Source organism: Magallana gigas, chromosome 4, assembly GCF_963853765.1.
Source record: "Magallana gigas chromosome 4, xbMagGiga1.1, whole genome shotgun sequence".
Lineage (NCBI taxonomy): Eukaryota > Metazoa > Mollusca > Bivalvia > Ostreida > Ostreidae > Magallana > Magallana gigas.
The window spans coordinates 18,497,257-18,521,721 of record NC_088856.1 but is presented as its reverse complement, the minus strand read 5'-3'; the positions used below and the strand labels follow the sequence as shown (position 1 = coordinate 18,521,721).

The window sequence follows — 24,465 nt, the reverse complement described above, 5'->3', positions numbered from 1 at the left end:
AGTATGGGAATTTTTCTAACTAAATGTAATTTTACATTTGGATTTATAATTATCTGATTATTGAATTTCTATGTTATTGAAATTTAAATACATTTGATTTATTTAAATATATATATATTTTTTTTAATTCATTCATTTACATTGCTTGAGAAAATCAAATTTTCGCGCGATTAAGTGCTGATCAGACCTCTACGTTTTTTAAAAATGTGTCTAATTATTGGTTGAGACTAAATGCCCCACCATGTTTAAATGTCCAAATCCATTTGCCATTTTCAGCCTGACTGATGGTCTTTAACATAAACAAATACTTCCAAACATAGAGACAAGCCATGTACATATCCTAGAAGTAAATGCTAGTGTAACATCGTTGCTCGGTTCTTCATTTGGGGACAAGAGGTAAAATATGCAACTTTTTCTAGATTTTTGATATGTAATGCCTTTAAGAATGTCAACAAAATAATTAATTGTGGTATATTGATATCAAGGACATGGAAATTACTAGTCACCACTAACTAAGTGTGTGCATGTAGGTTCCTGTTAAACAAGCAAGTGTAGACTGTACACTTTATGTATTACATGTACAAGTGCATGTACAATGTTTGACTGCGTAATTGCTTAAAGATCATGTATTATTCTGTTTTAATTTCGATCAGAGAACCAGTTCCCTTTTTGTAAAACACAACATATCAATGAATTATCTTTATTTGTCAAAGAACTTTTTCCATCGAAATAAGATTAACCTATGGCATTGGATAATAATTGGGGGAATGTTAGACTAATTTATAAGATTAAAATGTTTATAACAGATGAAGCAAATTGTGTTCAGGGACTACGTGTATTTGTTTTAAAAATTATCATCAACACTTCTTAAGTATTTTCAAGTGTATTATTTGTATATAAAAAAAAATTAACGAAAACTTATGCCGGGTAATATGAAGAACTTGAAAGTTGATAGGGATTTGAATAATAAACATTGACCTAATGTGTAGTTACTGTGTACATCCAGGCTACTAGTATCTTCTTGGCTCTTCATTGATTCATGTGTTATAGAGGTCGCCACAATGTATACATGTTATTCAAAATATGTGATAGGAAAGTACGAGGATGAATGATTAATGTTTACGTGATCATTTCAGCCATCAGCAGGAACCATGACGTCATTTCAAACCATTTTCCTGATACTCTTAGTTGAGATTGGTAAGTTCTGTAACCTCTGAGCTTTTCATTTCACAAGTCTTCCAGTACAGAGAACTTTCCAGTCATAAGCTTGATTTCAATTTTATCTTTACAGTGAGTTTTTCGGGGGTTGCAGCGAGAAGATATTCCCGATCTGCTCGGTACAGGTCTTACTACTCTGGCTCAAGCACAGAGGAGTGAGTATCCTTAAATGTTATTAGGCTGGAGCTCATGTCATTTTCTGACTAATGTTGAACAATTATAATGTGTCTACATGTGTAAGATCCATACTAACATTTTAGACCTAATTTTTTCCGCCATAGAATATTATTTCGTAAAATAAAAATCCACAAATTATTGTTTTAAATTAATATTTTCCTATGTAAGGTATTTAAAGCAATATGAGCTGTATTTTTTAGAATTTTATTTTGTTGCAAAAATCTGCTAGTATGAGAAGTCTGCATGTAACTTAAACTTTTATGATAAATAGGATATGAACAAATGGTTGATTTTTGTCTGAGGAATATTTCTTTTCTAAGGAATATATAGCAGATCAATTTTTATACAGGACGACAATAATTCAACTTTGCTCCAATTAAGGCTTCTGAACGACCTTTTCCACAAAAATATGGCTAACAGAGAGTTGAAAACCATGATATCTTTTGTCAACCTAGTAGAAAATAACATTTTCGTAAATAAAATTTCAACCTGAAAATTGCAGCTCATATTGCTTTAATCAGAGTTCTCCGGCAAGTTAGAATTAATGGTCTTAAAATAACTATGACCACCTACCTATAGCCCCCTTTTTTATTGAAATCAACAATTAGCATGAAGAGAAAAAACATGAATTATAAAAAGGTTTAATTTTTTTAGGGACAATACAGTGGCGATCATTGTTGTTTGCTCAATTTTGGGGTTTTTCGCTATAGTCACCATTGTGTTGCTTCTACGCACCAAATATTGCCCCTTTTGGTCCCCAAAGGAAGCTATTTCAGACTGTGTCAGCGACTGGAAATGCTGCAGGGCCGGAGAGAAAAACGAAAGCAAAATGCACGTCTCCGCGGTGTCCCCAACGGTACAACTCAAAGAAAAGGAAAAACGAAAGTCAAATTGGGCGCCAATCAAAAGGCACATGTCGGACTTAAAAATAGTCATGCAAACCCCTAAACCAGGTACATGTATGATTGTATTATTAATACAATTACAAAATTTGTGTATACTTTTCTGGGGTTTTAGCTCTTCTGAACCTAATTTTAAGGGTACAGTGACTTTATTTCACTTTTTATATTAATTATAGTTCATTTTACAATATTGTTATCTTTAATGCTTTGTGGCCCAGGATAATAAAGAAGGTTAGTTGATGAGATCTTAGGATATGATGTTCAAGATAGTAGGTTTCTTTTATCATTTAATGTATCTTGCAATATATAAGAGTATTACTATACTTTAAAAAAGTTCATATTTAAACATTTAAAAAATAGAATGATACAAGAAATATTTTTCTAGGTGAGCAATATGTTTAATGGGCCTCTTTTTATTTTTGAAAGCCTCATGAACGAATACAATTTGTATTTATCATGTTCGTTTTAGTGATGCATCGTATGTAAATTAAACCTAAATCGATAAAAAAGGAAGATTTTTTTTCTTTTTAAATGTCTGAACTATTGCATGTTTGTTAGACATTGGTTTTCGGTCCACTACGCTCCCCATGTACCATAAATGTGGAGCGGAGTGGACCGAAAAACCTTGGCTAGTGTAGATGGAACTATTGTAAAGAGACTTGAATTTGAGTACATTAAGGCACAATCTATCATATGACGTGTATCTATCATCATCATTTTTCTCTTCTATTGTAGTTCTTTTAAAGAGGGAGTCAAAGGAATTAGAAAAGAACATTTCTCTGTATGAATCGAACCCGATGCATTACCGCAATTTCATGGAACCGCCGCCTGCGTATGAGTACCTTGACCCACCGCCTGAAACCAAGAAGCAAGACGAGTCAGATTTTCTTCAAAATCGCCAAAGAATCAGTAGAATCAGTAGGACGATATCAGCATTACGTATAGAGAAGGTCAGAGAAGAGGCGAAGAAATCACAGGAAAAATCCGCCCCAAACGGTCGGCGGTTGAAGCGCGTCCACTCAGCACTATAAACAAGATTGCAACACCAGCTAGAGACACTAACTTGAATTTGAGACCTTAACTAAACGGTTGCAAATCCCATTAGTAGTTATTCAGATTATTGCATTTATAAATCCATGTTATTAATATTGTACATCTGCTCATAGCTTTTATGCAAAGATTACAGTCATTTATTTTAGGAATTTCCAAGCCTGACAGCAAAATTAAATACACGGGTACTTACATAAGATATGCAATTACGTGTTTGCTTCTTTTTATTAAAAAAGTGAGAAGAGTGGGCCTATTAAATGAACTTACTGAGTTGATTTTGAAGAATTATTTTGCATACTTACAGTGTATGAATCAAAGTGACATTTGATTGTGATTGCCGATTTACTGTCTGTTTTAATAATTGTTGCATAATCGATTCATATGCTTGTACATAATTAAAGTTTAAAATGTGAAGTTAATAATATTAGAAATCCATACTAGTATGCAACTTATGCATATTCTTTAATGTCTAATAATAACTTAAAATTTTTCAGTTCTAACCCCCAACCCCTCCCCGCTCTCAAATTACTTCGCCGTCCAATGAATATAAAGAATACTTACTTAAATTACTGATGTTCTATTCACTGTAAATCTTGTTTAAAATAGTATACATAAAACAACGTAGAATTAACAAAAATTAAAACGTTCATTGCATTTATTAAAGATCATTCACTTATTTGTTCATATACATGCAACAAATTTGGCCAAATACATGACAGAACAGAAATACATGTATAATATTGGAGAGTTAGTGCAATATTAAACACATTGCAACAGTGTTCAGGTAGACATGGGTAGCAGGCGTTGTTTACAACAACAACCAATAAATAGCACAAAAATGATGATAGCACAATAATGGACGGAGAGCTGGACGATGTCGATTCAAACTTTCTCATGTTTCAATCTAGAGACTGAGACGTTCGAGATCTGAACAAGTAAACAACATAATATATTTGGTATATTTCTTCCTTCAAATTGTCCGAGATCTGAACAAGTAAACAACATCTATTTGGTATACTTCTTCCTTCAAATTGGTGCCGAGACCAGGATTTTATTAAAGTATAAAAAATAAATGGAAAAAATGGTTTAATATAAACCATCATTATTCGTGGGTTACAGTGTCTATACAAAACCTTCAAAATTAGCTCGGTATAAATTTTTTTCTAATCACCCGTACTTTCCCTATCACGCATTAATATTGTATAAATTATAACGTACAATTTTTCAACCCTTCCTGTGTATATTCTTAAATAGATTATGAATTATCATGAAAGTTTGAAATCACGGGTATCGAAGCAAGTGCATCGATGGGTGAAAAAAAGAAGTAAGAATATAGATATAAAAAAAAATTAATTCCTTCAACACTTTTTAAAATATGTTGAAAGTTCTACATTGTAACAGTTTTCACCAGTCTTGTTTATAGACATCAAATCAATACAAATATAATCACTTTCTATTTCATCTGAGTAACATTGTGTGGTTGGTTTTCAAACAGAAAAATAGCTGGACAACAGATAAATATATTACTCTATATACATGTACAGTATATTTATACATGCACGTGTAATGCATGAAAAGTTCTAAGATTGGAGAAAAAGTAAATGTTATATTCCACCATCATATTTATATCAGTACAGTATTATAGGATACCGCCATAAACGTAAATGATAATCCATATCTTCTATTATGGACATTCACACATCAAATAAAGTTAATTTTAAAAAATGTATTATGCTTTAACAATATATAATGCTGTTCAAGGAAGGCTGAACAATCTGACTCCAAAACCAGCCGGGGTCAGAGGTCAAAAAAGAGTCACTTTGAAACTACCGGGGGACATAGCCCGGGGGGTAAGCTGGGTCTGACGGTGGGGGGTATGCGGGCTGGTACTGGAACGCCCCCGGGGGTCCGCTTCCGTATGCGGGCGGTGGTGGTGCATAGGGATTGTAGCCACCGGACTGTGCGAAGTACTCCGGGCCCTTCCGGTCGTGGAACTCCTGTCTCTTTTGAATGACTGTAATATACATGTATAATATATTTATCTTGTATCAATTGCGTTGAGGTTAGAGAGAGAGAGAGAGAGAGAGAGAGAGAGAGAGAGAGAGAGAGAGAGAGAGAGAGAGAGAGAGAGAACTGAAATAGAGAAAGAAAGAGAGAATAAGAAGTATGCTATTTACCTGAACTGGGTGTGTTGAGTGTGACTTTCACAGCTGGTGGTTTTTTGCTTGGGGTAGATGATTTTCTCATGTACTTTTGTCTTATGATAAGTATCACAACGACTATGACAATGACTGCCACAATTCCGCCCACCACCGCCCCCGCAATAACTCCACTCGAACTGAAAATTCATTTTTTTTTAAGAGTTACTGGTACCTTCACATATTTGAAAATCATTAAATCGCATACGGTTTAAACTATTTTAAAAATCACATACCTGGAACTTCCGCCGTAACTGTAGCCATAGTAACTATAGTAATAATAGCGGGAATAGTAGTAAGTTCTGTAGGAGCGGTAATATCTGGATCCGCCTCTCCTGTATGCGTCAACGTTGTCCGCTGAAACGATATGAACAATGTTCATAAGAGTTGTCATCCATTTTTAAGCCTTTATTTTTCTCTTTTTGTTTCTATACCAGTAATTGGTATGGGTTTTTTTTATTGGATTTGGAAAAAAAAAGTTCCACATCTTTTATCCAGGCTTGAAATGGGAGATTCTGGTTTTTCGTTATTTCGTTTTAGCGATCATTGCAGAAAAAAGCTAAATAACCCACTAACGCGGGTTATATATTTTCTCTGTATATCCTGCATGAATCACCAAAGAAAGCATTTTATTGTTTAAATGAAATGTTTCAGAATGATGGGTATATTCTAGAATTATATAATACTATTTCATTGCGCAACACACGGCAACACTGCATGCGGGATTTGCGCAATTTATTTTGCTTAGTCCGATCGCAAGCTGATCAAGGTTATTCTTACTGCCCTGTGCTGAACAATGTACTTATCAATGAATATGAAATGTTGCAATCAACGAATTAAATCGCTTATAACAATGCACAATGGACATACTAAAGAGAAGAAGAAAGTGGTTATATTACAATATTGCAAAATTTACACCGCATGAAGTGTAACATTTCGTCTATAAAACAGTAAATAAAGCTTTGAATTAAAACTTGTATACAAATTTTGAAGTGATAGGGGGGGGGGGGACAGAAATAGTATGTGGTAGTTATGGTTCATGTACAATATTAGGAATCCGGAAAAATGTATTCCTTGGCTGCCGTCGGTGCAAAGTATTTTAGAACTTTTTAAGCATGCATGGAACAACATTTTTAAAAATACAATTATTTCTACTGGACATACATTTACATTTTTTCGATATAAAATATCCACAAATGAGTAAAAAATTGGAAAACGTATAAAATAATTAGTATTCAACAAAGTATAAATGCTATTAAAAATAATAGACAAAAACAAAACAGTCTTGAATCTTATAAACTACATGTATCTGACAATAATCAGAGGAGTGTTGACATCATATTTATTTCATTTATTGACTATAAAATAATTTAAATGCATACGAGACATCAGAATATACTTTTGTTAGCAAGGCATTAACGATATTGATAAAAATGTCCTGTTGGTAAATAAATTGCATCTTACGTAACAGATTGTTCTTTACGAACATTATCTTAATTTTTTAAGACAGTAGGTCATAGAAAAGATTTTGAAAACATTTATAATATGAATTTTTGTCCCCGATAACTATTTATTTTACTGAGTACAGCTGTATGTTGCATTCTTGGCTATTATATCTTTCCTTTTTTTAGTTTAAGAATTCAAGGATTTGTTATACCTGCAATTCATTTATGCAAAATCAAATATTAATATGAAATGACTGAGAGATATGAATACAACAGAATACCACAAAGATTTAATGTATAAAAATTCACATGATGTTCACATTAAAATCACGTTAATTTAATTAATTATCGTGGTTGCACGTGTCATTACGTTCACGCGAGGGACAAATTTAAGTGATTTAACAATTTCAACAATTTTCTGCAATATTTGACATTGTATATACCGATATATTTATAATATAAATGTGCTATATATAAGGCCAAACTGTTAAAAACAGTCGTTTACAGTTTTTTGCATCAAGAAATCAGAAGAAATTTCCAACCTTACGAGGTGAAGTTTACAGTTCTATCACCGGGGAAATTAAGGTGTTTCTATATATCCGGCGACAATAAAACTAAAATGCTTTAGATGGTAAAAAGCACTTTATTTGAACTTTAGGTCGGTATAGGTGATTTCTGGGAATCCAAAAACTACACCCGAACAATCCGAAACCTAATTCCTCTGCCCTCATAATGGTGTATAACACAATATAAATAAGAATTGAAAACAATAGAAATTAGCACTTAAGCACGAGTGACATATGTCATTGAGTAAAACTTCAATATGAGTGAGTCAATTAAATCAAAGGTGAGGTGTAAGAGTTAATAAAATAATTAAGCAATTATAACTGAAGTGAATAATTGTCTTGTACAAAGAGTAAGGTATATTTATGAATAGATACCAGTTACTCAAATTTCACTCCATGATAGTTCAATGAACAATCCTGGTCGGATAATCCACTGAAAACGCACACTGGGATATGATCTCCTAATGCAAATAAATCGATCAATAGGATATCACAGTTATTCATAGAGAAAGACTTTGCTTTGCTTTTATCTTATGTGTTTCTTTCTGTTCACCATAGGCTACCTGATTTCTTTCTTTTAATTTTCATTTGTGCGTAACTACCAGCATTTTTCAAGAACGAATGAATAAATAGAAGGCATATATACAGTACATGGAATGCACCATTTCCGATATATTTTGTATATTAAAAAATGCAATAAAGTCCTACCTGAGAATAAAACCAGGGCTACGATTACCGATAGAAGTACAACAAAGATGCTGACGAGGCCTCGCGCCAGGTTACCCATCGTTCCGGCTACAGACAGACAGACACGCAGAATCCACCCCGTCACTCGGTGAGTTGTGTTGTCGATACCAGCATTGCTATGCATTGAAAACCATTGCGAAACCGGCGTCTATTGTTCACTTTTAAATCCCTCATACACGGTTTCGCTGTGACGTCGATTTGATATATAGGTGGCTTGTTTTTTTCGATACGTCAGAATTAACTGACCCAAATATTGGATTTAAACAAATGTATGTAGACCGCAAGGGCTAAAGAACACGAACCCGATTAATGAAATCTATAAAAAGGCAGGGATCAAAGGTTTTATATCGGTGGAAAACTTCAGAGTTTGAATGGTCCCAAAAAAAAAAAAAAGAATAATTCAGCGCTCGAAGTAGTCTCAATTAATATAGATTCTATTATTTGAATTTATATTCTTGATTATTAAAATACATATTGCAATTAAAATGTAGAACATTATACATAATATTGAGTTAAAAATTTATCTTTTTTAAAGATATTTTATTAATCATGGGTGCCATGGACCAGTGCATCATTTATAATATAGAACATTGTCTGATGAACTTCAAGTTGCCTTTATTGATTACTAGGAAATGGACTGTATAATTCAAATTCTGCAAAATAAATGGTTTTTTAAAAATTTATTCCTTTAAACCTATATTCTTTATCTTTATTGCGTGATGTCTAAAAGTGTCGATCGCCATTTTTATATCTAAAAACTCCTCCGTCATGTGTCTGAATAAACTCTTTTTTATCAATCAATCCTACCGTCTTTCAATTAATTTTATAAATAAGAAAGTTCTACGTTTCATTGAATAAGAATGTAGATCCTTTAAATAGGTAATTGTGTCCTCTTTTCGAAACCTGGCTATGTTTATAACATTTTAACACCGGAGTTATAAAGGTACTCGAAGTTCATTGGGATTACGTGACAAAGGCAGCTGATTAGTAGCAGGTATGACTGCTGATCAATTAGCTTAAAGTCAATTTAATTTGGTGAAGTTTCAAGTTTATTTCATCCGTGGACAAAAACACGGGGAGGTCAAGATAGAGACCAAACTGGATCGAGGTCAAGGGTTTCTACAAAGAACCACGTTTCAAAATTTTGTTTTATAGATCATGTAATTATTTGCAAAATTGATATCTAAGCTACATTTGTATTTTCAAATAAAGCTAGCTCTATTTTAACAATTGACGTTAAGTATAATATATCCATAATTTAAGATAAATTAATGCTTGACATTTACTTCTACTAAAACAGGTAACTTTTCGTGGGTTTTTTTTCTCTATTGTTGTACTAAAATTGAACAACTCTTCACAGTGTTCGTTAACGACTTCTTTCTTATCTAGATTTTATTTACAAGTATCGCAAAAACTAATTAAGAATTCAATTAAAATATAATGTCTATGTTTATATGGGGTTAAATCCCACGAGGAGAGACATTGCATGGTTTTAAACTGTACAGAAAAAAATTGTTTTTGAGACTTGCATCAGTCTTTGGTAGCCTTTATTCACGACATCTTATTGATGTCAAATCCATCGAAGACGAAGATCTCCATGTCATATACATGCATCATGAATAAAAGTAAATAAGTAAATCAAAACAATCATACATATAAATGAATTCATTAAAACGGAACAAAATGGTATAAAATATAACAAGTGGTTTTTGAGGACACTTATTGGATCAACGGTAAAAAGAAACAATTGAAAGAGAACGAGGTTTCTTGACAGTGTTATAGATACAGCATGGGGCACCTACAAATTATGAAAAACTTCCAAAAATCTTGTACATAACGATGTTTTGCACATTCAAACTGTGCAACATCCTAGAGCAATGTCAAAGAGTCAGGCCATTCCAAGTTTTTTTCTATGTTTAGCGTCCACCCAAAAGTGAAAAAAAACCTTATATCAGGAAAACAAGTACAAATCAACAGAAAAACCAATTCAACCACTTTTTCGTATATTTATGAGTTTTATCATCATTATTTTAGTGTTTTCTTTATATTGTAGCAAAAAATAAGCACATTAAAATCTTACTCTTTCGTAGATATGGTAAAACAAAGCAATTCTAAATTCCAAGTATATTTTTTTGGTAAAAGATGAAGAGTACACACGTACATTTTTTTTTTAACAATATATGTGTGTCTTTTAAATGTTCATTTTAAAAATCAATCCTTCCGCGGACAATAAATATAGAAAAGCTATTGCAAAAGGTCAATGTATCGGCTGCCGAAAACTCAAGTTGCTTTCACAATTTTGACCCCACTCATAATTTTTCAAAAGTATTATAACTCAAATTTACACAAACTGAAAATATCATAACGGCGGCTTTAATTTTATTTTAACAGTCTTTCATCCATTTTGGTATATCAAGATGCCCCATACCAGCAATATAGGGCGATCTCTTGAAAAGAGGACACGACTATTGGCGTAGGTATTAAATGCGTCTATGATAAATGAAATCAACACAGTAGTTGTCTGAATGTCCAATAAGCTATCGTCTAGTAAGCCGGCGGTAAAAAGTCGTCGTCCTCGACGTCATGGAAACCGATGCCATGGTTATGACCGGCAGATGTAGAGACAGTCGCTGAGACAGTAGGGGGTGGGTGATTGAAGTTGTGGGAGTCGTAGGACGGCGGGGCAAAATCCGGCATAGACGGCGGGGGTGGGGGCATATTAAACATGCCGTACATCGGCATGCTCTCTGGCGGCATATGATCTGCAAGAGTAATGTTTACATGTTAACCAAGAAGGCACAATGTATATTTATTTCGAAGAACTGGATGAAAACAAAGGTACAGCAAAATTTGAATATAACGAGACCGTATGTAGCAAAATTCGAGCTAAAACTAATTTTAAGTGAGCTCGATGGTCGTGGCCATTCTTTAGACTTTATTGATCTCCTTTGAAAGGAGAGCTCCATAATATAAAAATATAGGGAAATATATACCCAAACTTAAAAGGTAAACTTTTTGGACTTTTTCTTCATTAAATAATAGTTTATAGCTAACGACATCAAATTTAAGGAAGATCTGATGGTTAATATGGACCACCCAGCCACCTCAATATTGATGACCCGACAAAATTCTAATATTGACCTATGGAAAATTATTGAACACAGGTATAACTAATGTCCGACTGTTATAAGTAATTTTGAAACGTAAGAAAGGTTTAACCGTTTTTCTTTGTAAGTGACAGGCAGTTATACTAATCACTAAAGATATTAATTTTTGCTTTATAACAAATTCGTTTTGAGATTTCGTTAATGATTTTGCTCTATACGTATACTACATGTACAATACATTACGGCTAAAACGAAGTCCTTTGAAATTAGTTATAGTAAGCTAATTTTGCTAAGCCCATTGATAATAGCTCGAAAACTAAGTATCATGTTTTCTGTCAAAGAAATAATTCGAAATGACTCAAAAAGTCAAAATTGTAAATGAAACAATTAAACACAAAAGAAAAAATGAGGGAATTCAAGAAGAAAAAAAAAACATTACTGACCTCGTCTGCTGGCCTCAGTCACCTGCACTCGGGTAGGACGTGCTGCTCGGGGCTGCTTCTTCTTCTTGTTACACTTGGTGGCACAGCATACTATGATGCCGATGAGGACGGCCAGACCGATCACTGCTCCTATCACAATGCCTGCTATCTCACCGGACTGTCTGCAGGAAGCAAGTCAATTTAATATATGTTACATGTACAGTGTATAAAGTTACATATACAAAGTATAAAGTTAGATGAATGTATAGTATGTAAAGTTACATGTTCGGAGTGTACGGTTACTTGTACAGTGTTTAAAGTTACATGTACAGTGTATAAAGTTACATATACAGTGTATAAAGTTACATGTACAGTTTATAAAGTTACATGTACAGTGCATTGAATTACATGTATGTACAATGTATAAAGTTGCATGATCAGTGTGTACAGTTAATTTGTACTGTGTTTAAAAATACATGTACAGTTACTTGTACAATATAATGTATATAGTAATATCTACAGGGTATATGTATATTGTATAAAGTATCGAGATCAATAGGATCAACTATGATTTATGATGGAGTAGCAGTTGCACCTCTTTATTCCTAACTTATTTGCAGTTGGGCTATACGTCTGCATACAAATTTCATATACATTTTGCCTAAAAGGTGTTTCAGGTAGCTTTCACTTGATAATTCCTTACTTGAATTTTCGAGAAAAAAAATAATGCTTATATTTCAAAATAACAATTTCACATAGACTAACAATATATATATATTTGATTAAAATGCTCCTTCAAACCAATTTTACAGGAAAATTTCAAAGGAAAAATACTTATGAGAGCTTAAATTGTGCGAATTTCACATTTACAGTTGGAACCTATACAGAGGACCTAATTTTCTTTGAAATATTACATGATTTTTTTAAAGAACTATCAATGAAATTGACAGGCCTACGTCACATTGCTGTTTGACACAACTACCCAAAGCCCAAGCTCTTGTTAAAATGGTTCTATCTCCTTCAGAGGTACTGCACTCAAAATCAATCATTATAGTGAAACGTTTTGACTTATAGTACTTACCCCGCCCCATACGTGTACTGGCACAGGTAGGCCCCTGTAGATGATGTGTAGCAGTACTTGCAGCTGCAATCTAAAATAATCAGGGAGACTAATTAGTACTTCAAGAGAGACATGACGTAGGGCTTTCTTGTATACGAATTTACCTTTTAATGTTGGATTGAAATTTTGTATTTTAAAAAGCAGAGGATGTAAATGTTTTGTAAACATTGTTAAATCTGTCTGTAGTACTTTGTATTTATCATTCAGTGGCTTTGTTATAAATTGCATGGTTCAAAGTCAGTTTTACCGTTCTGAGTGTCAAAGAAGTATTGAAACAATTGGCAAAATCTAAAGGGGTAAAGTTACGTAACCCAGATTTTATACATGAGGCGAGAACACACAAGAAATGACTACAAAACTAGACAATTTTGAATAAAAATTACAATTATTTATGATTAAACGTTAACAGTAGTAAACACAATCTACTTCTCAGCCAAGTTCATGCATGAATCGATACGTGTTGTTAACTACGCCAAAAAAAAAATCACGTTTTTAATTTTTTTTTCATGTAATTGTCAACAGAAATACCGACACTTTTTTTGCGTATCAAAGAAGTGAACGTGTGAAGATAAATTATACGCATAATAATACATGTATGTATCTATTATCAGAGATTTCGGCAATATCATTGATTTGTTGACAATTTGTCCTTTGTTCTAAGTTTACCTGAAATAAGCGTGAAGAATACTGTCCACCTAAAACTCCATTTCACTTTTTCATATAGAGGATCCATCATATCTTATGATACATATAAATATTTTTTTTTCGCGATTTCTTAATCTCTGGGGTTTAACATCGTGACAAAATGACCGTCTCTGTGCCAATAATTTGGGGTTTAATTAGGACAATGAGAATGGAACAATATAAATTGTTCTGATGTGGATTGAATAAACTTGACAGAATCCTAAGGAACAAAGCCACGCTTCATTTGACACATTGCAAAAAATCTTAATACCGATACTATCTATCACGCCTTTGAAGGTTTGGGTCGCAAGTGCCTTTATTTTATTTTTACGTAAGCATTTGCTGTGGCTATATGGAGAACTATAAATATCTCTTAGACTTGGTGATATTTTTCCTCCACTTGGTATACCATTTTAATTACTTCCATTACAGCTCTACTATGGAGGCGAGAAGGGTGGGAGTGAAAGTTTATATTAAAGAACCATTCTGGTATGCGCAAACTGCTGTGTATTAGTATGTAGATGTTCAAATTAGTTGGTCGGGATTTCTTATAAACCGCTTCTTTAATATATTTTCGAGTTATTAAAAGTTATTTTAACTCACTCAAGGCGTATGCGGATCTAGAGAATGTCAGAAGAATCGGTAGGTTCAGTTACTCACCCCTCCTGAAAATTAAAATGAGCATAATTTCATGATCACATAAAAATTAAAATAGGTATCGGACCCCCTGGAAACATAAGTAACATTCGGAACATCCCCCCCCCCCCGGAAGAATCATATTTATCTTTATCCGGAGATATTTAATGGGCTTAAAGTAGTCCGAGTATCGCACTACGTCAAAATACGGATTTTACAATATTGGTTCGACTTTTACAAAGCGTTTTTGATACCCGGTGTTATATAGTGCCTTTTCCCCCTAGCCATCTTTCCCCCCGGAAAAATGGCTATATAGCAGTTCTTCCCCCCGGAAAAATGTCCATATAGCAGTTTTTCCCCCACGGAAAGCTGACTTTATAGTGGGTTTTCCTCCTTTTTCTAGCCAGATTACCCCCACGGAAAACCTACTATATAGTGGATTTTCCCCTATTTTTACTTTCCGGCCATGTTTATTGCGGACCACTCGTGGCAATAATTTGCAATAACTGATATGATATTAATTTCTCACAAAAAAGGATAATTATGGCATTTATTAATACATAGAATAAAATACATGGTTTTTCTCAACCCCAAATATGAACTAAGGCATGCGCCTTCATAACATGCATGTGTCATCATCGTTTATTTCACCTGTTCTCACCCCTTTTTGGAACACCTTTTACACGGATTTCGGAATACTTCGAATCTTTTGCATCTAATCGATGCTTATCCACAGTTTTGACTTCGACGTTATGAACACGCGAGAACACATTTGAAAGAAAATACGCTGGTTTGGAAATTTAATTTTCCAATGTATTACCATCAATGTATAATTAAGCTTCTCCCAGGGAACTAACTGACCAATCTTGACTTAATTTTGTAGAGGAAGGGAATAAAAAGTGGAAATGTATTACTCCCTTCGTCCAAAAGGTTATCAATTTTAAATTCATACCGTTAGAATTGACGATCTTAAAAACAAATATATATTTCCTCTGCTAAATATCAAACGGGAGACAGGATGCAATGATATGATGAGAAACTGAAATGTTTTAGTTTTACTTTGATTGATGGGGTTTTAAATCATGGGTAAGGGGTATTTTAATTATGTATTAAAAGCATATGTGAAGTTAGTGTTTACCATTTCGTTTTAAAGTTACGCATAATTTTGTTTGTAAATTTAATTAAAAAAAAAAGCAGCAGAATTAAAGTAATTTTCAATCATTTTGATAAAAAAATATATGAGTGGTTGTGTATTTTTAATTGATGATTTTACTATTAAATGACCGTAAAAATATGTTCATGTAGTCATCTATAGTTTTTGAGATATGCGGCCCTAAAAATACATATTCTTTATAATTGGATTTCAAACATCGGGCTCGAAAACAACAAAGGCTCCTACCCTGCATGGGGGCTTAAATTTTCGGTGTCATCTTCTAGTGGTATACCACTATCACTGTGCAAATATGGTTAATTGGTCATCTCTAGAATTTGAGATTCGGGTCACCACTCATAGAACCAATTTTAAAAATCGAGCTCTGAAACATCGGAAACAAAATTTCTCTAAAACAGAAGTTTAGCCTGGATGAAATTTTCACAAACAGACAAACAGTCTGATAGATTTATCAAGAAATTCTTAAAACATTCTCGTTTAATTCTCGTTTAATACAATTTCAGAACACAGAATTATGAATATAAGTGTTTAACTCGTAAAACTTTTTTCATTAAATTACCTAAATTAAGTTCTATGTGTAATTCCATTACACACATGTTCAACTTTCAGCATCGTCTATAAAGATAATAAATCGGCAAAACGAAACTTAACCTGTACAGATTAATGCAGATATACATGTATGCAACATGGGAGTGTAGAAACATTGATTTTAATCCTTACTGGATTTCCATAAATATTTTTTATAAAATCTGAACCAAAAACGTGCAGGAGAAACCCTACTATGGGGGAAAAGTTACTATATAGTAGCTTTTCCCCCCGGGGGGAAAGGCTACTATATAGTAGCTTTTCCGGGGGGGGGGGAAGCTACTATGGGGGAAAAACTGCTATACAACACCGGTATTGATTTTGCCCTACATCGCTGTTGTAAACAATGGCAATAATAAGCAATAAGAACGGTAATATATGTATTCTATGAGAGATAGAAATGATTAATGTTGAGAAACTCGATTCTGTTAAAGTAAAATGAAAAACGAAGTTTCTGATTAACCAGGATCTCAGGTATGCTTATATCTTCTTTGTTTTGATCCCCCCCCCCGAATTTGTCGTTTTCTTTTACTAAAACCGGTTTAGATATAGAGACAGAAGCTATTTCGAATTTAATCAATCGTCAATTAATTAATGTTTAAATGATATCTAACATTGTTTACAGATCTAGGCAGAAAACTGTAGCAAAATGTGATTTTTACGGATTTTTTCGTCGGGGTCTACTTGGTTTAGAGCTTATAGCGTGAAAAGTAATCCGTCAACATATAATTTAGTTTACCAAATCTTTTTTCTAAGATGTCAATCTATAGAATAAACACCATGAATTTAAGTTTGAGACCATAAAATAGTAAAAAAAATTACCAAACGCGATACTAGCATTGCATTTTTTGTATTCTATTTTGATACATCAGGTCCATAAAGCGTACTTACTTACAAAAATTTGCGCAAAATTATTGATGAGATATGGCTTAAATAAATATTTATACTCTATTTTGTATGTTCAGTTCTAATTTTCCCAAAATTGGTAATTATTTTTAGGAAAAACGGACGTCTGGCAAATTTCATAATTGTCAATAATTTTCGCAAGGTGCTACACCCGTCTGAGAGGTGATAACAAACAAACTAGTATGTAAACATATATATTTTCTTTTGTATATATATTGCTAGAATGTATATTTATCATTTAAAGCTAAGCTTTTAATGATTGAGCCCATTTAGTGCCGAGTATAGGACTACCTTAAGATAAATGTCCATTGAAGTTTGTCGAAAATCATCTTTTAAATAATAATATTTAGATATAGCCAAGAAATTAATAAGTAAGAACGCAATCGTTTAGGTTTAATAAATCAATTGATTTTACGTGAAATTCCTACGGGGAAAAATCACAATATGATGTATGTATTAAGAAAGTTAAATAAATAAACCTTTATAAAATTCAGTGTTTTTATTTCACACATTCTTTTAATACAATTCAGAGTTCTACATTTATATATCTCAGATGCAGCGAGCCTCACATAAAACAACAGATAATTATTCTCTACATAACACCAACCTCCTCATAGATCTACGCCTAAATAAAATACAATAATTATAATTATATAATTGTAGTTATCACCGTGTTATTGCCCTAAATTCCTATACAACAAAAGGGGAGTGAAACAGTTTTTATATGATAATCTTTCAATTTTTAGTTTCAATTAAAATCTACATAATCGTTTATTTTCATATTTATGTACCGTAGATTGAACATCTTGCAGAAAAATAGGGTAATCAATTACATAAATAACATTTTTACCAGTTAAGGGGTTTACGTCTGCTTCTCTCCCCATGGATAAATTACTGCAACATAGACATTTCTGGAGCTTACAAATCAATATAATGAATAAATATCCAGGTTGTGTGCGGAATGTAGAGTATTACATGTGTGTATTCCAATAAATATACATGAAAACGAAATGTTTCTAAAGATAATTAATTCCAAGACAATGTGTTGTGATGATAAGAGAGCTTTAATGGCAACACTCCATAATTGCTGAATTTAGTATCCTGTCATGTCTCGTTTCTCTGTCTCATTATAACTTGATTACCTAGGTATTGCTGTTTGCATACGTGTGTGATATATCTGTAACAGCATGGCCATCATCTCTGAGGTTCTAAAAAAATAAACCGCCCATCCCCCAGGTATCTAAGCATCCAATAGGGACCATGCTTTTTGCAATTTGTAGTCAACAGACATCTTTGTTTATTTTACAACCAATTTTAAACAAAATTATACCACTAAAACTTAATTATTAATATTTGTTTCAGTTGCATGAATTAAATTGGTAATACTGAAATTCAACATGATTACAACAAAAATTATACCATGGAATTTACTACTAAAACAAATGTGGTTTTACAAGACAGACACTTAGAATTTCTCACATTTCCAATTCCTGTAATTTTCTATAAAAAAATCAATACACTCTGTACACTTAGACTAAAAATAACCTTATCTATCTGAATGAGGCTGGTAATCATATGATTGCATAATTCAACATTTCATTTCCTATAAAACTTAACAGCTGCTAAATATATTTTTTGTACATGATTCTCATTGCTTTAATTGTTTGTGCTTGCATTTAAATGTACATGATGTTGGTAATAAAGCAATTAACCATGAGCAATTAACCATATGAAGCAGTCAGTGCCTCATCAAGTGTCAATTAACTCAAACTTTCCTGCACATGTAAATTACATACATGTAGTACATGTTCTTCTAACATGTACATGCATGGCTGCTTCAAACCCTTGCCATTAAACTGGCAAATACACTTTACACAGATAAAACTTAATAACATTGAAAACATATTAAACATTGAACTTTCAAATCATGACTTAATTGTACATATAGAAATTAAATAATATTATTACAACATTGTTCAAATGATGCCCTTTTTGGTCATGCCGTAGCCATGGTTTTCAAGCTTTTAGACAGAGCATATCAAAATGCCTTGCACTAAAGCTATAGATCTGTGGCTAGTAAATATCATGGATTAATTTGATACAAATCATTTATCACAGTGCTACAGTTTTGCAGACAATCACAGGTATCCAAATGGCTCATTGTCGGATACCCACGGGTGATTGCGTCTTTCAAAAGACGCGATCATCCGTGGGTATCCGATGATGCCAAATGGCTATACATCTCAACATCTAGCTATACTATCAGATACAACTGGAACAACATTCATACCCCATGTTTGCATGTTGAAGCCTTTTGACACCAAAATGACAGAACTACATATACAAAAATACCCATATAGTGATGTAGTATAAAATTGTATGACATTTTTTGGCAAAATATATATGATAGATACTGTATACAGGGTTATTTTCGCCCTTCTACACTTGCAAATGATTTTGCCCCATCTTAAATTTGCCCAGACAAGCTTGTATATTAAAGAGATAACTTTAAACATTGGTAATTGCCAAGTCTTCAATTCGCTCACTGACAACAGGGGCAAAAGGGACGAAAAAAACGGGGGCGAATATTTTCCCATATACAGCAAGCTATAGCAAGAATAATTTCTTCACAAGAAACATCGTGTGATGAAGCGATTTGATAGCAGTAATAAGTCTATCCCTGTGGTTATATTTACAGCTTAGGTCATGTTCCAACATACAATTTTTCTGTGTGATTTTCAATACTGGGATATTCTACTCATTTTCATACATAAGCTGCAAAACTTATCGACTGAAACTACAAGAAATTTGTGAAAGAGTGGCATAGACAGCTGGACAGACAGAGGAACAGGACAAATGAGGGAATTCAAGTATGGAATGTTAGACCTATGATCTTGTCACACTTGTCATGATATAAATAAACCAGCTAAGCATTTGCACATGCATAGTGCCCATTGCAAAAAATTTCCATATCGTTTGACATAATTCTTGTACTCTATATGTAATCACATATGATGATACATTTTTATTTGCACAGAGCAAGTTGTTTATATGGCAAGGAATGGATTTAAATATAATATCTATTACTAATAATAGATTGGAAATGATTGCTGACGATATCTGCTTCAATGTCTAAACTCTTGAACTTCACACAGAGACTTTTGTAAAGTACATGTACACATATGAAATGGTTCCTCTGAATTCAATGCATTCCTATCCACACATAAGTTCAACTCAGAGCTGCATGTATAGACAAATACTAAAATATTTCATATTCTAAAGTCTAGTCCTAATCAAAATGTCACAGAGCTTAATATAAATAAATGTTCTTCCTCTTTCTTGATCCACCTTAGAAGTTTGTTTATGGCTGCTATGGCAGCAGGTTTGGTAACTAGAGGTCCAAATACTGCATAGAGCTCAAAACCCTGAGTTAACTGTAAAGCAAGAATGACATTAAATATAACATTCTTCACAACATATACATCATGCTGCTTTCATGCACAAAGAAAGTTTATGCTAAAAATCACTTCTTTGTACTGAATAATTTGCTAGAGTAGCAAACAACTCAGATGGAATTACAACCTTATAGAGAAAAAATCCAACCTACTGCAATTTTTCTTAATTCATCTAATAATTTGAGAAGAGTAGATCAATGTAATTTGTAACTTGCTGAGATAGCATTAAGATGAATGTAGTATTCATGTCAAAAACATGCCTGTAACATTCAACAGGTGAGCTACACTTTAAGAATCTCCCGAACTGACTTTTGTATAGTTGACAGACTAATCAATTAACAAAATCAACAAAAAGAACACTTGCCCATCCTAGTAAAGTCTCATGCTGCCCTACATGATACAGAATCTTCAGGGGCCGGTCCGTCATGTGAATTCTGTGATGGAGATACAGGTAAAGGCCGAACAGCCTCTCCTGTTCCTCGGGTTTGAGGTACGGGGCCTCGATCTCGGGACTGGTGAACTGAGCGGTGGACCGTGACTTGTACAGGAAGTGACGTAGGTCCGATATCCCACACTGACGGATGCCGTAGCTGGAGTTGGCAATCGAGTCGCTGATAGCCCTGAGACCATTGTACTTGTTCAGTCTCTGAAATTGAAAAAGCATTTTCAGTAATGTTGTTAATCAGCTAAAGTATACATTTTTATCTAGAAAGAAGGTCAAAGTTCACAGTTTACAAATAAATCAGAGGTCAAACTTCACAAATAGACCAAAGGTTAAACTTCACAAATACAACTTTACATGTTCATTGGAGTATGTGTAATTGTATTTTTTTTAAGGCCGAACAAAAAAATAGGTTTGTTTCCGCTTTCCCGACTGACCCTAACTTAAACCCGCCAACCCAAAAAAAAATTTTCAAGTTTTTTCGTAAATTTCCGTTTTTATCTGTTTTTTGTTAAAATTTCGTTTTTATCCGATTTAAAAATTTTTTGTGTCTTCTAAATTTAAGTCGTAAAAACGCTTATAGAACTTATTTAGATGTCATCAGTGTTGTGTAGATGTTTGTTATTTACAAATGGCAGCACATGTCGTGCCAGTTGAGCTCAAGAAATGTTCCCACCAGCCAGGGAAAAAGTTTATCAGATCATTTAAACAATGACAACAAATACTTGGTTTTTGTTTTTATCTTACCCAGTTTATTAGATAAATGGTTTAATATGCACAGTTGAACAAATGAAGAGGGAAAAAAAAAGACTAAAAAAAAAAAAAAAGCCGACCTACCGACCCTAATTTTTTCAGCCTGAAAGCGGAAACAAACCTATTTTTTTGTTAGGCCTAATTCAATTCAATGTTCTTGAATAGTAAAAACATCATGCTTATACATTAATTGCAAGTGTTCTTTTGCTTCATACCTCCAGTATCTTGTTCTTGCATTCGGAGAGCGTGAAGAAGGACTCCCTGTCCACAGAGAGCAAGAGGAGACAAGTCTGACAACCCTCGTCCAGGTACGAAATGTGGGCCTGAAGGTAGCCGCTGGAAAATACACAAATACAAGTGCAATATATATATTGTACACATCATCAAGTAATCCAGTGAAAAAGATATATATAAGTAATTCAAGAACCATCCCAAGTATAATCCCAAATATCTGTTTCCTGTGGAATCATTAAACTTCGTGGGGACCAATTTTCGTGGATTGCTTAAATTTTACAGGTTCGAGGGGACATCATTTCATGTATTTTTGTACACATACAAAAGGATTATGACTTTGTTGCCCTAATTTATTACTTCGTGGGGGTGTATATTCGTGGATGAGAGGTAGCCACGAATTCCATGAAAATTGAGCCACCACGAAAATCTAATGATTCCACAGTATCTATTTTTATAGTTTTGTGTTCAGAAAATCTTTCACAGGGGAACATTTTTTTTTTTGATTAATGAATTTTTCCCAACTGAATATATTTATCTTAATCATATACAAATACTTGATGGTATTTACCTGGAGTCAAACTTGGGAAGACAAATGGGTATCCAGGACTCTGCTGCTTTGAACGACTCGGAGGAATTGACTAGGTTAATAATCAGATGGAGGTCCATCGGATGGAGGAAGTACTTCTTCATCCTGACCAGTGTCACCAGCTGGTTGTTGGCCAGAATCAGGGCGAAAACCAGGTCCTGCAAAACCAATATATTATGTTGTCATGTGTAAAAATCTTAAAAGTTTATCATGACTTGACCTTTCATTCAAAATTCTATGAAATATCTGTGCTTTACAAAAGTTACTACATGAATTTAAATGTAGTTATCATGCATAAAAGATAACACCGACACTAAACACCTTTTGTCTATTAATAAAAGTATTCTTTCCTAGATAAAGTAGGAACTTTATAGACCTATTATCTAGCTTCACACTTAAGAGTCCATTCACTCAAGCAATATCAAATGATTTCCTGGTCATTGTTATCCCACACACTGAATAAGCATGACAAATGAGGACAAGACAGCATTTATTCAATGAAATGCAATTAACAGGTTACCTTTACTTTGGCTTGCTGTCCCACACTTTGAGCTATCTGGTCCCTAATCTGGCTGTCCAGGGGTAAACATCTCACCGCTCCCAGTAAAAAACTGGCATCTGTGTCAATCATGTGCAACAAATTGTCCAAGAATTTCTCTGCCCCACTCAACAATCTCCGAAGATCATAATTACGTCTCTGTTTAAATATTTTATTTAAGGTTGTATGAGTCAGTACGCTAAGAATCTGGTTGTATAGATATGAAAGCTGGTGTAGAATTTGATGCGGTGAGTCTTGGCTGCAACACACGCCGACTAAAAGAAGATGATCCCGAACAAGAAAAACAAATTTATGGTCACCGGCCACAATGCATCGGATATTGTCTTTGTTTGAATCATGCACAAATGAGACCAATGCCTGCAGAAGTCCCATGATGGTGACAAGTTTGTCTTCATTGCCATATCTAGAAGGAAATACAGGAAAATTATCACCTCGTATTTTTGACAAAAAAAATTAAAAGACAGTCAATACTATAATGCCTGTGCCCAATAAACATGGGTTTGAGTATTTAGTAGCAAACCAGATACTAATATTTTGCACTGCATAAAATTAGGATCTGAGAAAAATTTTGGTCATTATTTTTCACACTTACCTTGAGTATACTGGTTTGCCAGATTCACTTAAGATGAAGATGTGCTTTTTTCTCTCTCTCCATTCTGCTGTCTGTGTCTCGTCCAGTTCTTCTTCAGGCAGTTCTTGAGGTTTGAGTGACACCTTCTCCATATCACTGCTCGCCTAAAGAAATAGGATGAATAAATACATGTATATGAACTTTGCACATAATAATCTACCAGGTTCAACAAGAGATGACATACATGTATCTTAGATATCAGACCAATGAAAAATTTCATCATGCTAAAATGTTCATCATGCTTTAATTCACTTATATTCAATGTTTATGACCAGGTTTTTTTTAATGTTTAAGAAATAAATCCAACTTTTTTCTTTAAAATTCATCAATTGTTATGACCTTTTGGAACAATGACAGCAGATAGTGCAATCTAGTGTACTGGTGTACATTGGGGGGAAATCGTATTTTTTATTTTTACTTACTGGATAATTATATCAAACATTTACAACGACAGAAAAATTGGAATTAACAAAAAGTGTTGCCTCTAATCAATAATGCAACATTCTTGCTGCTGCTAATTAAAGATGCGAAAACCAATCAAATACAATTTAAACCTTCATCACATAGGGAACTATATATATAAGAATTATTTTCATGCTTTCATAGACTGACCTGCTCACTCTCGGACCGAGCCTCTTCACCTCCAGAGATTTCATCGTTAGACGACAGATTTTTTCCGTCGTCATGTGAACATTGTCTAACGAGTTCGTGGATAACCCCGCTTGGTTGGCTGTCGTACTCTTCGAGTGCTTCATAATCTACATTGATAAAAGGCTCTTCGGTGTCTTTGCGCCTTATCTCCGGCTCTATGAAGTCGCTTTGCTCCGATTCTGAGGTGGAAACATGTTCCGCCTCTCTGTTTTCAGCCATT

At 33.6% G+C, this 24,465-nt stretch overlaps 4 protein-coding genes across 4 annotated transcripts; 1 reads left to right on the top strand and 3 right to left on the bottom strand.

The window, feature by feature from the left end:
* Positions 1-267: 267 nt before the first annotated feature.
* Positions 268-3,957, top strand: LOC105346704 (uncharacterized). Its single transcript, XM_034448636.2, has 5 exons — positions 268-396; positions 1,137-1,197; positions 1,292-1,373; positions 2,050-2,348; positions 3,033-3,957. The coding sequence occupies exons 2-5, from the start codon at positions 1,152-1,154 to the stop codon at positions 3,326-3,328; spliced, it is 723 nt and encodes a 240-aa protein (XP_034304527.2). The 5' UTR covers positions 268-396; positions 1,137-1,151; the 3' UTR covers positions 3,329-3,957.
* A 447-nt stretch (positions 3,958-4,404) lies between these two features.
* LOC105346703 (uncharacterized) lies at positions 4,405-8,450 on the bottom strand. The gene is made up of 4 exons (XM_011455409.4): positions 8,265-8,450; positions 5,782-5,902; positions 5,525-5,685; positions 4,405-5,361 (listed from the first exon to the last, which is right to left on the bottom strand). The coding sequence occupies exons 1-4, from the start codon at positions 8,425-8,427 to the stop codon at positions 5,174-5,176; spliced, it is 633 nt and encodes a 210-aa protein (XP_011453711.2). The 5' UTR covers positions 8,428-8,450; the 3' UTR covers positions 4,405-5,173.
* Positions 8,451-9,815: 1,365 nt separating this feature from the next.
* On the bottom strand, positions 9,816-13,799 carry LOC105346702 (uncharacterized). The gene is made up of 4 exons (XM_011455408.4): positions 13,619-13,799; positions 12,914-12,983; positions 11,854-12,014; positions 9,816-11,065 (listed from the first exon to the last, which is right to left on the bottom strand). The coding sequence occupies exons 1-4, from the start codon at positions 13,686-13,688 to the stop codon at positions 10,848-10,850; spliced, it is 519 nt and encodes a 172-aa protein (XP_011453710.3). The 5' UTR covers positions 13,689-13,799; the 3' UTR covers positions 9,816-10,847.
* Positions 13,800-17,414: 3,615 nt separating this feature from the next.
* LOC105346701 (vacuolar fusion protein MON1 homolog A) lies at positions 17,415-24,464 on the bottom strand. Its single transcript, XM_011455407.4, has 7 exons — positions 24,207-24,464; positions 23,556-23,698; positions 22,925-23,366; positions 22,387-22,562; positions 21,800-21,920; positions 20,754-21,035; positions 17,415-20,368 (listed from the first exon to the last, which is right to left on the bottom strand). Exons 1-7 carry the CDS (start codon positions 24,462-24,464, stop codon positions 20,228-20,230), a joined length of 1,563 nt encoding a protein of 520 aa, XP_011453709.2. The 3' UTR covers positions 17,415-20,227.
* Position 24,465: the final 1 nt, after the last annotated feature.